The sequence below is a fragment of the Armigeres subalbatus genome, chromosome 2 (assembly GCF_024139115.2).
Source record: "Armigeres subalbatus isolate Guangzhou_Male chromosome 2, GZ_Asu_2, whole genome shotgun sequence".
Taxonomy (NCBI): domain Eukaryota; kingdom Metazoa; phylum Arthropoda; class Insecta; order Diptera; family Culicidae; genus Armigeres; species Armigeres subalbatus.
This window is the reverse complement of record NC_085140.1, coordinates 387,211,225-387,226,421: the sequence shown is the minus strand read 5'-3', so window position 1 is coordinate 387,226,421 and position 15,197 is coordinate 387,211,225. Positions and strand designations below refer to the sequence as shown.

The 15,197-nt window shown below is 40.2% G+C and overlaps 1 protein-coding gene across 8 annotated transcripts in view; it reads left to right on the top strand.

Moving 5' to 3' along the window:
* LOC134213183 (tubulin monoglutamylase TTLL4) overlaps positions 1–15,197 on the top strand; it is a 115,508-nt gene that overhangs the window by 18,790 nt on the left and 81,521 nt on the right. Inside the window, exon 1 of one of the 8 annotated variants that reach the window (XM_062691875.1) lies at positions 621–1,207. The exons of the other annotated variants lie outside the window; for them this stretch is intronic. Coding sequence (XP_062547859.1) covers positions 1,169–1,207 — 39 coding nt within the window. The 5' untranslated portion in view covers positions 621–1,168. Of the gene's footprint in view, positions 1–620; positions 1,208–15,197 lie in introns of those variants that run through there. 8 annotated transcript variants of the gene reach the window in all.

Genomic DNA, 15,197 nt, shown 5'->3' with positions numbered 1-15,197 from the left:
TTGATCTTTGAAAATTCTGTTTGTTATGCCTGTTTGTCTTTGGTAACACCCTCTTCGACTGTCCGACGTACGTTATGGTTGCACTCGCTAGGTGGCACAGTGGGACTAACAAGGCCAATTCGTATTTTTTTTAAATGCTCCAACAATAGCGAGCGATAAATAATAATTTTGCCGATTCTTCCATAATAACATACATCAACAAACAACACATACGATATTACCATCATTAGGACATAAGTAGTATGTTGATGTAGGCCTTAAATAAATAAATAAATAAATTTAAAAGCCGTTGTTTGACATATAATAAAAAGTAATTATTTTTGTTTGTATAAAGGAGCAATGGTGGCATAAAAATAGATAGAGCTCATAAAGATGTACCTTACAAAAATATGCCCCTTTTTACAGAAAATATCCCCATGTGCATTTTCACCCCCGAAGCAAAAGCTTCCCTTTTGGCGATAGATTAGCATTTTCCGCCATACCAACCGCGATCGGTCGCCATGCCCGAGCCCGAGCATTTGCCTTGCTGACTGGGTCGGGAAAGTGGAAGCCGGAAAACACAAACTTTACGATTGAAAACAAAAATTTGAATAGCTCGCGCCGAACCGTTCAGTCAAGTGGTGGCTCGCGAGTGGAGAGGTGCATATATTTTCCCACACACCGCGTGAACTCACGAGATCTGTTGCTGAAGCACGCGCGTTTTTTTTTGTTCTCATCAAAACCCATCTGAATGGAGGATTCGGACGAATATTTTGAACTGCGTCAGGTTTAATGCGAATGTCACTGAAGAAGTGAAATTATTCCAGCAGAAACCTTAACCTGTGTAACCAAGACAGCGATCGTTGATACCTCCGATTGAGTGTTCAGCCATAAAGAACCCTACTTTTGAAGTTATAAATTAGCCTTCGTTAGGATTTGGCCCTAACTCGTAGGAAACCGTAGCTTTGACGGAAGGAGAACAAATCCTTTTTGTGCTTAGTTTCTACTGCAAAGCTGAAGAAGTGGTGGTTGAAAACTATTCTGCACGCCACATAGTGAAGTGTTTTTGATGAAGAGTGCCATAAACTGAAGGTGGTAATTTGACTGAAAAAATAAGTGTAGCAATACCACAGTTCGTTTAAGTATAGAAGTTTCGACAAAGCAGAAGAATCCAGGCGAACAGTGAACGATGGCTTGTCACGCGAATCTGTCCTGTGTTTGCACCTATGTAAGTGAAAATTGACATTCTGTTTATCAAAACGGGGGTGATTCAGTGATGAGGAAAAATATCGAAACATTTAAACTACACAAGTCTTTTCTTGGAACAATGAATAATTATGATATTTTAGTACGGAGTACGCTAGGTAACGGTAAGAAGCGTGGCTACAAATCAAGATCATCCTGAAAGTGACTAGGTTTGATTCCCGGTTCGGCAATGTTAACTAGTGCACGTGGTTCGCTTTTATGCAAATTTTGGGATTTACGTGATTTTCGTGATTTATGCGGATTTTTCAAAAAGTAAAAATCACAAAAAATTGATTACCAACAAAGTCGTTTTTTAAGGGTTTTACACGTGGATTTTGGGATCCAGGCTTTTTTAAAAGGGGGAGTGATATTGATTACGAACAGTTCATTATAATTTATGATCCAATTGACCGATTTCCACCAAGTTTGGAGTACACATTTTTTGTCTTAAGAAGGCTATTATGGAAGGGGTGACAGTAGCATAGGGGAGAGAGGGAGTGGTTAGGGGAGAAATATTTTCAAAACGAATAATTTATTTGATCTCCCTAACGCATGGGTCGTTTTCAGGAAGGGGGAGTGTCATTGGAAAAAAGAGCGAGGGATATTGTTTAGAAAACAACCAATTTAGTATAACTTAATCGTTGGACATATTTTCCAAAATTATAACATCTATTCTCTACCCTTAGCAGACGATTATAGAGAGGGCAAAAGGTCCATAGGAAAAAGTCAAGTCACTAATGTCACTTTTTCTCGCAAAAAGTTACTATTTTCAACTATTTTGAAACTATTGACTAAGATTTTTTTAATAAAGATCTATGTATCCGTTGGATGATGCTTTGCTCATGGTGGAAATGAAATTACGGATCTTGGAAAAATGCTCGCTCTGCAACTTCGCCAGCCATTTAACTCGCTCTTATTAGCATTTTACTACTAGCTAATTGAAGGTGTTTTTCGTCACAATTTATAAATAGGTAGTGGCCATGCAAAATTTCCCAATAATGACCAAATGGTATTATTTTTTCACAGCACAAAGCCATACATGTACTAAATTATCTTCACTGATAAAAAAGCCAACATTTCACCACAATTTCAGGATACTTGGATTTTAAGTTGTTGCCTCAATATGAGGAAAATATTTATTGAGTAGTTATCATAGAAAAGAAATCAAGCCTCCCCAATTTGGATGATTGCATGCGCTGTCGAATTCCATAGCAAAAATCGTTTATGAATACGCACAGCAAGTCCAAAAATCTGCGTATTTTGGAGGAAAAATATTTTGTTTCGTTTTCTACCAAAACATTCCGTACTGGTGTTCCTTTCGCACTGAAAATTCCAAAAACTTCCGTGGCACCTATGACAAATTGTAGAGTTCTCTGTATCTTCCTTAAGTAAGCGTTCAGCTAATCCAGTGAGCGTAATATTCTTTTATTCTCACGAGAAGAGAATGCTCATTCACGCAGATTTTCGCCGAGAAATCATTTTTCGGGAAAGATACGGAACATGATAACCATGTTTCGCTCACTTCCAGTGGCGTGAAAATTTGTTTTGCTCGCTAGACTACTCATATTTTTTAGTAGTCCTGCTTTTGACTGATATTGAGTAACATTTCCGTGGGATTAAAAGAGAGGCAATACAATTTTACTTAGTCCTTGAGTAGATAAAAGTTTGCGTATACGATTTTCGTTTCTCTTCTGAGTTCGCTCTAAAAGAATAGAGTGGTGAGTGAAAGATATTTTTCGCCACAAATTACAAAAAAAAAGATTCTCATTCATCCCAAAAACGCCTGATTTCGTCTCATCGAACTTGCAACTGAAACTGAATGTCACTATTTGGTCACATTTTCGGCAACTGAAAGTCACTATTTGGTCCTTTTTTTCGTCAGCTTTGGTCACTAAAGTCACTATTTTGAGCGGCATCGATCGCTACCAACCCTGGGATAGCAAAATGGTTCAAAAAGGGCTCTTATACAGGGTGTCGACTACCTGAAAAAAACCTGGAAAGTCAGGGAATGTCAATTTGGACCTGGAATGTCAGGGAAAGTCAGGGAATTTCGATTGAAGTCAGGGAAAAAATCACAAAACCCAATATTGAAAATTTATAGTGATTTATAGAGATTTATTGAGCAATTTGCGAAACACTTATGACAATGAAACGCTGAACCATTTTAATCCATTGAAATAGGATCAATTAAAGTACCGAAACTTCGGATCAGAATTAATATAGCGTTTCAGCAGGTAATCAGACTGCATAGCCGATAAACAAAACAATACTCCGAGGCAGTTACAGACGACAATCACTTTCACCATCAATCTATAAATCTTTTTTTGTTTGACTGACATAAAAGTCTTCTCCATTCAGCTCGGTCCATGGCTGCACTACGCCAACCACGCAGTCTGCGGAGGGTCCGCAAATCGTCCTCCACCTGATCGATCCACCTTGCCCGCTGTGCACCTCGCCTTCTTGTTCCCGTCGGATCGTTGTCGAGAACCATTTTCACCGGATTACTGTCCGACATTCTGGCTACGTAGCCGGCCCACCGCAGTCTTTCGATTTTCGCGGTGTGAACGATGGATGGTTCTCCCAACAGCTGATGCAACTCATGGTTCATTCGCCTCCTCCACGTACCCTCAGCCATCTGCACCCCACTATAGATGGTACGCAACACTTTCCTTTCGAAAATTCCTAGTGCGCGTTGGTCCTCCACGAGCATCGTCCGGGTCTCGTGTCCGTAGAGGACTACCGGTCCAATAAGCGTTTTGTAGATAGTCAGTTTGGTACGGCGGCGAACTCTTCGATCGGAGCGTCTTGCGGAGGCCAAAGTACGTACGATTTCCAGCCACTATGCGTCTTCGAATTTCTCTGCTGGTATCGTATGCTGGGCCCAAGTACACGAATTCTTCAACCACCTCGATTTCGTCACCACCGATAGAAACTCGTGGTGGGTGGCTTACATTGACCTCTCTTGAGCCTCTTCCTATCATGTACTTCGTCTTCGACGTGTTGATGACTAGTCCAATCCGTTTAGCGTCGCTTTTCAGTCTGATGTAGGCTTCCTCCATCCTCTAATTGATTGGTTTAATCACCGTTACTCAATATGGGGTTGATTTATTGATATTTTTCGGTGAACAATAACTACGCCATTTGTTTTCCTGCGTGACGTTTCGGTCTACTACTTTGTTTCGACCATCTTCAGACGCATTTGATCACCGCAGCAATTTCCACCTCGTTGTCTGCTGGGCGATCACGTACCACCTCCATCCTCTCAAAGTTACGTGCCATGATATCAATGTCGTCGGCGAAACCAAATAACTGGACGGACTTCGTGAAAATCGTACCACTCGTGTCAATCCCTGCCCTACGTATTACTCCCTCCAAAGCGATGTTGAATAGCAGACACGAAAGACCACCATCTTGCCGTAACCCTCTACGCGTTTCGAAGGGACTCGAGAATGCCCCTGAAACTCGAACTACGCACATCACCCGATCCATCGTCGCCTTAATCAACCGTATCAGTTTATCCGGGAATCCGTTTTTGTGCATTAGCTGCCATAGCTGGTACCGATCGATTGTATCATATGCGGCTTTGAAGTCGATAAATAGATGATGTGTGGGCACGTTGTATTCGCGGCATTTCTGCAATACCTGACGTATGGCGAACACCTGGTCTGTGCTAGAGCGTTCACCCATAAATCCCGCCTGGTACTGCTCAACGAACTCTCTTGCAATTGGTGTTAGTCGGCGGCATAACATTTGGGAGAGTACCTTGTAGGCGGCGTTCAGCAATGTGATTGCGCGGTAGTTGCTACAATCCAGCTTATCGCCCTTTTTGTAGATGGGACACACGACACCATCCATCCACTCCTGCAGCAGAACCTCATCCTCCCAAACCTTGGTAATCACCCAGTGCAGCGCTCTAGCCAGTGCCTCACCACCGTGTTTAAACAGCTCTCCTGGTAGTTGGTCAACTCCAGGGCTTTGTTGTTTTTCTGCCGGCCGATCTCCTCCTGGATTTCCTGGAGATTCGGAGCCGGAAGTCGCATGTCCTGCGCGCGTGCTCCTAGGTTCATTACCATACCGCCACCGTTGTCTGCCATATCGCCATTCAGGTGCTCTTCGTAGTGCTGCCGCCACCTTTAGATCACCTCACGCTCGTTTGTAAGAAGGTTCCCGTCTATGTCCTTACCAGAGTGTAAAATCATCTAATTTTTTTGGTGAAGACCACCTTTCTTCACTTGTCAGCTCACTTCCAGGCACATTCATTTTCGGCTCTGGACTGTCAATATTCAGTTGATTATTAGTCATTGAATATTTATGCACATTCTACAAATCGATAAATTATCTGAAATCTGAACACGTTTTTATTGAGTAAAGTAATTTATCACACAGAACTGAATCCGATTTGCATCCGCGAGGCCCTGTCAACGGTAAACGTCAATATAAACAATGCTAATTTTGTTTTTTCTGCACATCGTAAGCACACTGACAGTCGAATGAATGAGTTGGTGGAGCAGTCGTTTGACTATGTCATTCTATGTTTTGAATAATCATGCGATGTTTGTCAAAATTCGGACTGAAGTTGCTTCATGAAGATGAATATTTTATGCTCTGGTCCTTACACATATCGGGCTGTGGCACGTGGCCCTTACGTGAACGGTTCAACTTCTCATAGAACTTTCGTGCGTTATTAGCGCGGTACAGTTCGTCCGTCTCTTCACGGTCTCGATCTTCCTTTTTCCTCCGGGAAATCGAGTTTTGTCTGTTCCGCGCCCGTTTGTATCGTGCCTCGTTGGCCCTCGTGCGGTGTTGCAGCAATCTCGCCCATGCTGCATTCTTCTCCTCAACTAACTGCTCACATTCGCCGTCTTACCAGTCGTTTCTCTGATCCGGAGCCACCGTGCCTAGTGCAGCGGTTGCGGTGCTTCCAATGGTGAATCGAATATCTCTCCAGCCATCTTTAAGAGATGCTGCGCCTAGCTGCTCTTCCGTTGGGAGTGCTACTTCCAGCTGCTGCGCATAGTCTTGGACTAGTCTACCGTCTTGTAGCCGCCCAATGTTTAGCCGCGGCGGACGGCTCCGACGCGTGTTGTACACCGTCGAGAGTTTTGAGCGCAGACATACCATTCCATGTACCCCATGGTAATCGAGTTTGTTTCTATTAATCTCTAAGCAATAACACAGGTTCCAAAGCCTAGTCATGTAGAGAGAATGACAGTGGATTAAAGCATCATATGATCTACCTCATGTACGCAGGTGGCGATGGTCTCTATAAAACGTTTTCTCGATACTCCATAACCATACTCGGACGCAAGAGGAGGATAATGTTGTTGTCAATGGTAATGTTTCAGCTTAACATTCGTTGCATTTGATGTTTATAAAACAATTTTATCAGGAAATATTTTGATTGATCTTTGAGAATTTTGTCCAGAAATTTCTTCAGTAAAAATGCTTTAGTATAATTTGGGAAATCAATTATTCCATTCAGAATATTTTCAGAAATTACTTCAGAATTCTCTCTAAAACATAAAAAATCCCAGAGGATTTCCAAGAGCTCACTCAATAGTTTAATCCCAGAACTCCTTGATGGATGTTTAGTAGATTTTTTCCAAAGCTCTGCTACAAAAACTTTGTATAGATTGTATGGTGTTTACTCAAATTTGAATTGAAATGTCTTCGTGGAAGAATTCATACAAAAAATATGCCAAGGAATCTTCAAACGTGTTTCCACGAGTTCTTCAAAAAACTCCATTGGATGTTCCTTATAAAGTTTCATTCCTTGTTGTACTTGTCTGACATCTAGTTGATAATAATTGAACTTTTTATAATTAAAACATTGCTGGAATTCCAAGATCATCGAATCACTTTTGGCAAACAATTGAACGTCGGGATTAGATCTATGCGTGTATTTATTTAAATCATCATGTGTTCAGTTTTACGACTATTTAATAATTTGTGATATTCAAAAAATTGACGGTGCAGAGCCGAATATGAATATGTTTAGAAGTGAAGTGACAAAGAATGCCGATGGGCTTCATAAAAAATAATCGAATGTTTAAAACTCTGCTTAAGAGTATAATACATGCCATTCAATAAGGGCTTGGACATATCCGAAAAATAATGTTAATAGCCTTTCAAACATTTGCCAATGAAAATAAAGTTGATATGCTAAAAACTAATTTTCAAATAAACGTCCTTAGATCTAGCATTTTATTGATAAAATTTTCACCTAAATCTAAATCCGCGAAAAACCCTAAAACAAACCCTGAACATTGGAGCAAATTTTGGAAAGATGTGAATTATGAAAACCTTTCAGAAGTTCTGCGCGTTTAGTTGATTCTTTGTGAACGACCAGAATTGCCTATTAAGTTCTACATATCCTTAATGTTCTGCTTCAGAAATGATTAGGTTTCCAGTAACTCAGGAACTCATATGGACAAAAATCAAACATGCAGAGATTTTCATATGCTTCTAGGAATTGAAAAAAACACATTTTTCATACCTGGAAATTTTTGGAGAAATGGTCTGGAAAGTCAGGGAATTTCATTATCAAATTTGAGTCGACACCCTGTTATATTTTAGTCTTCTTGCCCTCAGATACATTCAATCTATTCTACAAGCATTATAAGTACTTGAAACAGTGACCCATTCTCACCCCCATTTGACTCATTGTCACCCCCGACGACGGTACGCTTTGTTATCTTTACTTTATCTTTTGTTATTGCTTGCACTGGAGGGTCACTTCCGCCCCCAACGACCTCACCTAGGCGTCGTCACCCAAGACCTCTTGGGCCAGCTTCTTGTAGTCAGTCCCACTATCCTGCGCTCCGCGTTTCAGAACCAAGATCATTTCACCGGCCTAGGTGCGTCTGACGCTTCGCACGTCCTGACCCAGCGCCGAAAGCTTTTCGGCCGCCCGCATCGATTTAAGGACTTCAGCGTACTTTGCCTTATCAGTTTTCACCAACAAAGCCTCGCCTCTGTCCTTAGCTTTCTTTGCGGGTCGAGATGCGTTCGACTTCCGCTTTGCCCTACTGACCAGCTGCCAGGGATTTTCGGTCCCTTGTGCCGATGGCACAGGCTGGCTGGTACCCTCTTGCGGCCCGGTGACTTGCGCCTGGTTGATGCTTTTCGCCTTTTTGGGGCCGAGAAGTCACTCCTCTGCACCACCCAGTCGATCTGCTCCACCCAGTCGACGTTTGGCCTTTACGGTTGCACGTCGTTTGGCTTTGCTCTGAGCGCCTTCGCCGAATTGCTGCCTGAGCCGTTTCGGGTTATGCTTCTTGGGCCATGGTTACTCCTCCAAGGAAGGAGAAGGCATCGGTTTGAGTACCTTTGTCGGCCTTCTCTCTTCCCACCACCCGCCTGATAAACGCGTCCTGTTCTTGTCTTGCGACTCGAACAGCCTGGCGAAGCATCCGAGGGTTCTGTTTCAGTTCCTTACTGATGTTCTGCCTTGCGTTCGCAAACTCGATGATATCATCGAGTTGCTCGGCGACCACCTGCATCCCGGGTAGTGGCCCGCCGAGCGTGCTGATAGGGCTATACCCTGGTGCTGCTAGTTGCAGCCTCCGTCACTTCGCTCTCCGCCTCCCTGGGAGGAGACCTCGCCAAACCCCTCTTGGCGAAGGGGTCTAGGTCTACCACCTCCATGCTTAACGCATCATCGAATCAGAATTATTTTGATTTGTTTCACTCATTGTAAATGGGTCCCCCTTATGGCTGCCGTCGAATCCTACTGGAGTAGTCGCCTTTTATAATCCCATGGTTATCTTTACATGTCTTACGGCATGCAGGGATGCCATCCAAAGGTTGACACTTACGTGTTCAGAGCCAGTCAGGTCAAGTCAGGAAAGGGCATCTGATCCTAATCCCACCAAGCAGGCAAAGCTTGGTGGCATGATTGGACAGGGGACGGAAGACAGCCTAGCCGTTAGCCCACTCGCCGTTTCAAGTCAGTGTAACCCGGCTCTACTAAGAGAGTAGAATGTCAGTCTGCCAGCCCTCGCTTTCATATTATTACTATAAACAAGACAAGGTCCGTCAACACGCGGCCAGAATGCCATAATCAGGATGTTGCTGGCATTGATCCTGATGTGCCAATTGGCACTCCTTGGGCTCCTGTGCGCTTTGAGCAGCACACGGTCGCTTTGATAGAGCCTGCTTGCGGACACATGCAGCTTATTATAGAGATTTAACAGAGCCCGCTGCCAAGCCCCACCACGTCCTAGGCAGGCCCCCTAACTCGCAGAGGCCGTGGGAGGGGTCGTTAATCCCTTGGACATAGTCCCTGCTGCCCTCCCAATTCAGTATGGTTCTGATGAATCGTACTACCGTATTGGGATTCAGATGGTTTCTCTTAGTCCTCCTCTGTCTAATCAACCTTATTCTTGTTGATGGACAAACATTTAAAACACCAGAGCTCTCGGACTGTGCATATTGAGGCCAACCACGGTGTTGCAACTACGAAGTGTACGGTCATCATGCTCAAGCTCATAAATCCGAAGGACTGAAAAGATTAGCAATAATGCAAACCTGCATTCAAAATGGCGTTAATTGTCTTTCGGTATATCTTTTTATGTGTGGTAACAAAACTCCGGAGGCATTGATATATTGTCTTTTGACTTGAAAAGTCATATAAATACAAAGGGCTTGAACAATCTAATCTAAATAAAATTTCTCATTGAAGATCAATTTTTTTGTTTTCAAGCTCAATTTCATGCCAAACAAAACTGGGAAAACTAGACAAATTTTATCAGGAAAAACAGGAAATCGAAAATAGAATCTAAGTGGCCACCCTTCGAATGTATTTCCCGTGAAAATGTAAAAGATTTTCCGGCAGAAATAAAAGAGAAAAGAATTTTCCATATAAATTTGAAAAAAAAATTCCGAGGAGATTCCAAAAACAAATCCGATGACATTTGAAAGATTTTTTTTTCATTCTTATTCTGAAAAATTCGAAATAATTTCTCGAGGAAATTCAAAAGTATTTCCCGAGAAAATTCGAAACAATTTTCCGTGATAATTCAACAATCTAATAATCTATCGAATTTTTACGCTTTCACGGAAAATTCTTTCGAATTTCCTCGGGAAATCTTATCGAATTTCCACAGAAAATGCATTTGAAACCCCATAAAAAAAACTTCGAATTTTAACGGAATTTCACGGGAAATTTGAAACAACTTCCCATGGCAATTTAAAAGAATTTTCGGTGAAAATTTAAAAAAAATCTAGTTGCAATTCGAAATAATTTCCCGTGGAAATCAAAAGAAATTTTCGCCAAAATTTAAAAAAAGATCTAAGGAAATTTGAAATAATTTCCCGAGGAAATTCAAAAAAAAATCCCGAGGAAATTCGGAAGAATTTTCCGAGAAAATTCAAAAGCATTTCCTAAGGAAATTCTAAAAACTTTTCCAAAGGAAATTTAAAAAAAATCCCAAGAAAATTAAATTTGTGGTAATTTAAAATCCCTTGCAAATAGAAAAGAACCTTTCGTGGAAATTCCAAAGAATTTCCGTTAAAAACTCGAAAGAATTATCCGTGGAAATTAGAAAGAACATTTCAAAGAAATTCTTTCAGATTTCCACGGAAAATTCTTCTAAATTTCCACGGGAAATTCTTTCGAGTCTCCACGGGATTTTTTTGACTTTAAACGAAAAATTATTTAAAGTTTTCAAGGTAAAATTCTTTCGAATTTCCACGAAAAGTTCTTTTGAATTTTCATAAGAGTTTTTTTTTTCGAATTTTTAAGAAAGTTTTTATGTAAGTTTGGTGGAAATTCAGCAGATTGTTTCTCAGAAATTCGAATACATTTCTCGTGGAAATGCGAATGAATTTCCCGTTGAATTCCCAATGATTTTCCCGGCAAATTCGAAAGAACTTTTCGTTGAAATTTTAAGGAATTTCTCGTGCAAATTCATAATAATTTCTCGTGTAAATTTAAAAAAAAATTGAGAATAAATTTGTCTCGTAGATTGACGCTGTTGCATCTGCTCTCATTCCAATGAAGGAAAAGTAAAATTATTTTTCAGATTCCTTGATTCAAAATTACTAGTAGTTTCATGATATATATTAGGGTGGTTCAAAAAATCGATTTTGCTCCACAGTGCTTATCTGATTATTTATCATATTCTGAGTGTCCCCTGAAAGTTTGAGCTCATTTGGATTAAAACTGATTTAGCACAAGCGATTTCAAGTTTGCATGCAAATTAGTATGGGGAAATTTATTTTTTCAGTATACTGTAAATGACGCTTCCGCATTAGGCGCAGGTTAAAAGAAAACCTACATAGCTAAAAGGAATACTCAACAGCTTTCACCCAACGAAAACCGCATGTTGATTGATCGCCCCAGTAATTAGTAATCGATTTTAATACAGGTTGCGAATCTTTAGTCATGATCGTTAAACTTCTTTGAGGGCATCACTGAATTGTGCAGTGCAACATAGTAGCCTGAATTTGTGTGTGCTATCTTTCGCGCCACGAGCAGCAATGTTGCCTGTTGATGAGTTATGCAATTAGCTCCAGAAAACCATGGTATAGATTAAATTCGATTACTAATTATTGAAACGATCAATTAAGATGCGGTTTTCACTGAGTGAAAGATGTTGAGTATTCCTTTTAGCTATGTAGGTTTTCTTTTAACATGCGCTTAATGGGGAAGCTTCATAAACAGTACACTGAAAAATAATTTTCCCATACTAATTTGCATGCAAGCTTGAAATCGCTTGTGCTAAATCAGTTTTAATCCAAATGAGCTCAAATTTTTCAGAGGACACTCAGAATATGGTAAAGAATCAGATGAGCGCTGTGGAGCAAAATCGATTTTTTGAACCACACTAATATATATATATATATATATATATATATATATATTCAATTCATCTATAAATAACTAAAATTCAAATTATTTAACTGTGTTTCAGTTTTAAAATGTTAGCTCAGCTTTACAATACTTATCTAATATATTTTCATTTTATTTTTTCAGGTACGTATGGTCTTAAAATCCTTCTATGTCATCCTATCGTTATTTTTGATTACCAGGTATTTCGTGTTTACATAAATTTTGTCATATTTATTCATATATGAAGGGTCCACGACGTTAGGCATGATGGACATTAGGCATAACGAACGTATAGGCATAATGGACATTTGGCATAATGCTGATTATTTTTATCATAGGCTGTCCTTTGGGTAATTTTATGCCTAATGTCCATTATGCCTAACGTTCATTATGCTTATCATCCTTATGCGTAACGTACTTATGCCTAACGGAGTATACCCTGATATTACAGATATTGACGAGCTCGGTGGTCACCGCTTCTGGCTTATAAGCAGGAGATCATGGGCTCAATTCCAGGCTCAACCCTTTCCTACTTTGTATTTCTATCTTAGTTCTTTCTGTGTTTCATGTTCTACCAAAACGATTCCTACTGTTATAACCTTCCATACTACCAATTCCAAAAAGCCTCCCGTTGCACCAATGAGAGGTCATAGAGTTCACCGCATCTTTCTTAAGTAGGTATCCAACTTACCTTCCTCAGTATTCGCAAGGACGTGACCAGGACAGCTCTCGTCTATTATAGAGTGCATTGCTTTCATCTAAGAGATAGTAATTAGTCCCAAATCACCTACGAATGTGTGCGAATTGCTCAATGCTAATGCTAATACATTAATATCACAGATATTAATTTATAAATTCAATACATTATTATTTACTTTCAAGTAAGGTCCGAAACGGCCTGTGCAGTGCGTAAAAGTCTCATTCCACTTGGTCGTAGGCATCGTATTCTTGTTTCAGTCGTATCATTTTCGAGACTTATTTTCACCAGGTTGTTGCTCGACACACCGACTATACATCCGATCTGTCGTAATCGTCCGTTTTCAGCAGTATGAAGGTGCCAGACGCATTTTATGGTCATTTCATCTTCGTCGTGAATTGTCTTTTTTCACGAGTTTGTGTTACACCTCGTGAGGCATAATGGACGTTAGACATAAAATGTTCCAAAGAACAGCCCAAGACATAAAGAAGGCTGAATTATCGTCCATTATGCCTAAGGTACCTATGCCTAACATCGCGGACCCCCAATTCAAAACATAATCATAAATCTAGCCAGCTCAACAATTCTTGTATTAAATTTACTCCTACGCAAAATTAGTTGTGTTGGATTTTTACGCGCGTTGTGAAATATTCTTTTTGCGTGACAAAAACCTACCTCCTGTCTTTATACAATTTCGCCTTCCGTTGGTGTGAGAACGATAACTTCCGGACGTGACATTTTTTCCACGCTTCCAACTAACTCTGTGTCACCAATAAACATGACGACAGTGAACTCCACTCCGGGTTTTGTCACCGACCTGGTGCAATCGCAGGTTCGGGTTTGTTGTCGCTTCAACACGTTTGATAAAAGCGTTATCCTTGATCCAGTTCGTACTTTGTTTGCGTTTCAATTCATTGAAGTAGGAAGAAGGTCGACGACGGTATATTTCAAAGGAGCTAGGAAAAAAGAGCATTGGGAAGCAAAACTACAGTGTCGCGTGAGGACGATGAGGTTTATGAAGCGCTGGTTAATGATTTAAGTTTAGTGTTTCTAACATAGATATTATAACTATAGATTTTGATAATGGTGATGGCAGGTGCCTTCGTTAATTATTATAAATTGAAGCTAGCATGAAACATGATGCAAATAAGCTTTAGGTAGCTACAGAACTGTATGTTAGGAAATGATTGATGCAATGATTTCGTTAACTCAAAATGTTTTAAATTTTTGCTTAGCCCCTTTTGATGCCTGCCAGTTTTCGTTGCATTTTTCATTTACCATGTCGAAAAAAAACTCGCTACAAATAGCGTGTGAATGCATTCTAGCATCCTAATCTGCATGAGTCAACGAACTTTATGCTTATGCTGCAATACACACCTCCAGTAAAATTCAGTAGTTGTTCGTGCCAAGCTTGGTGTTCCATATTCCACCTGGATTGAAGGATCCGATGCCAATCATGCAGTAAAATATCGTCCGTGCTCTATGGTTAGCTATATGCTTTACAAAGTTTTTTTCACTGGCTGCTTACCTTCAAGTGCTATAAATAAATAGCTTCCTTTTATTACGTATTGTTGAATGTTTTTTTTTTACACCCCCCATCCTACCAATAATGTTATGTGCATAGACGTTGTTGCAACGTTTCGTTATTTATAGACCGTATCAAAGCATTTTTGTTTATTCTACCGAGAAAAAAATCACCTGTAACCCAAAAAAGTAACACCCAAAAGGTGTTACAAAAGGTTGTTGAAAGGTCAGAGCTGTGATTAGGCATTCCCATACCATATGACCGATCGACCAAAATCGAAAGGATTTGATTTGAATGAAACTTTGTACATTCATTCAACAAAGTATGATTTTTCAGCATTTTAAAAGAAGGGCGTACGAATGCAATCACCTAGCCGTTGATAGTGCCTTTCTCTAGTGTTATAGAATGCAATGGAAAAAGCATATTCAAGCGGTTGGAATATAGTTCAAAAACCGCCAAATACAATTTAAATGCAATACCACTCGCGCTAAACATTAACTTTATAAATTTGTTTTACCCATATTTTGTTAATAACTCTTAAAGCATGATGAATTATTGTTATATAATCCGTTTCCCAACCCACCGTGTACAAAATTATATTCAAATAAAAATGAAAACGTATCGAATTTCATACTTTTTCTGACCATTTTCTCTGAATTTCCCAATAAACTTGGTTTCGTTCTTGGTGGAATCTCCACAGCAGAAGTAAAATACTTTGCATCACCAAGTTGCTAATGGTAAGCAAAACTAGGTTAACGAACCAGACAGGTTGAGCCTTTTGCAGTTCAATTGCACCACACCGTTAGGTATTTCGAAAGGGTTGCCTGTTGTAGGTGCAATTGTAAAATTCATCACATTCAATCAGACAGCAGTGAAAATTCTCGATGTCAGTTCCTAGAAAGGACATCGTTTTGTTT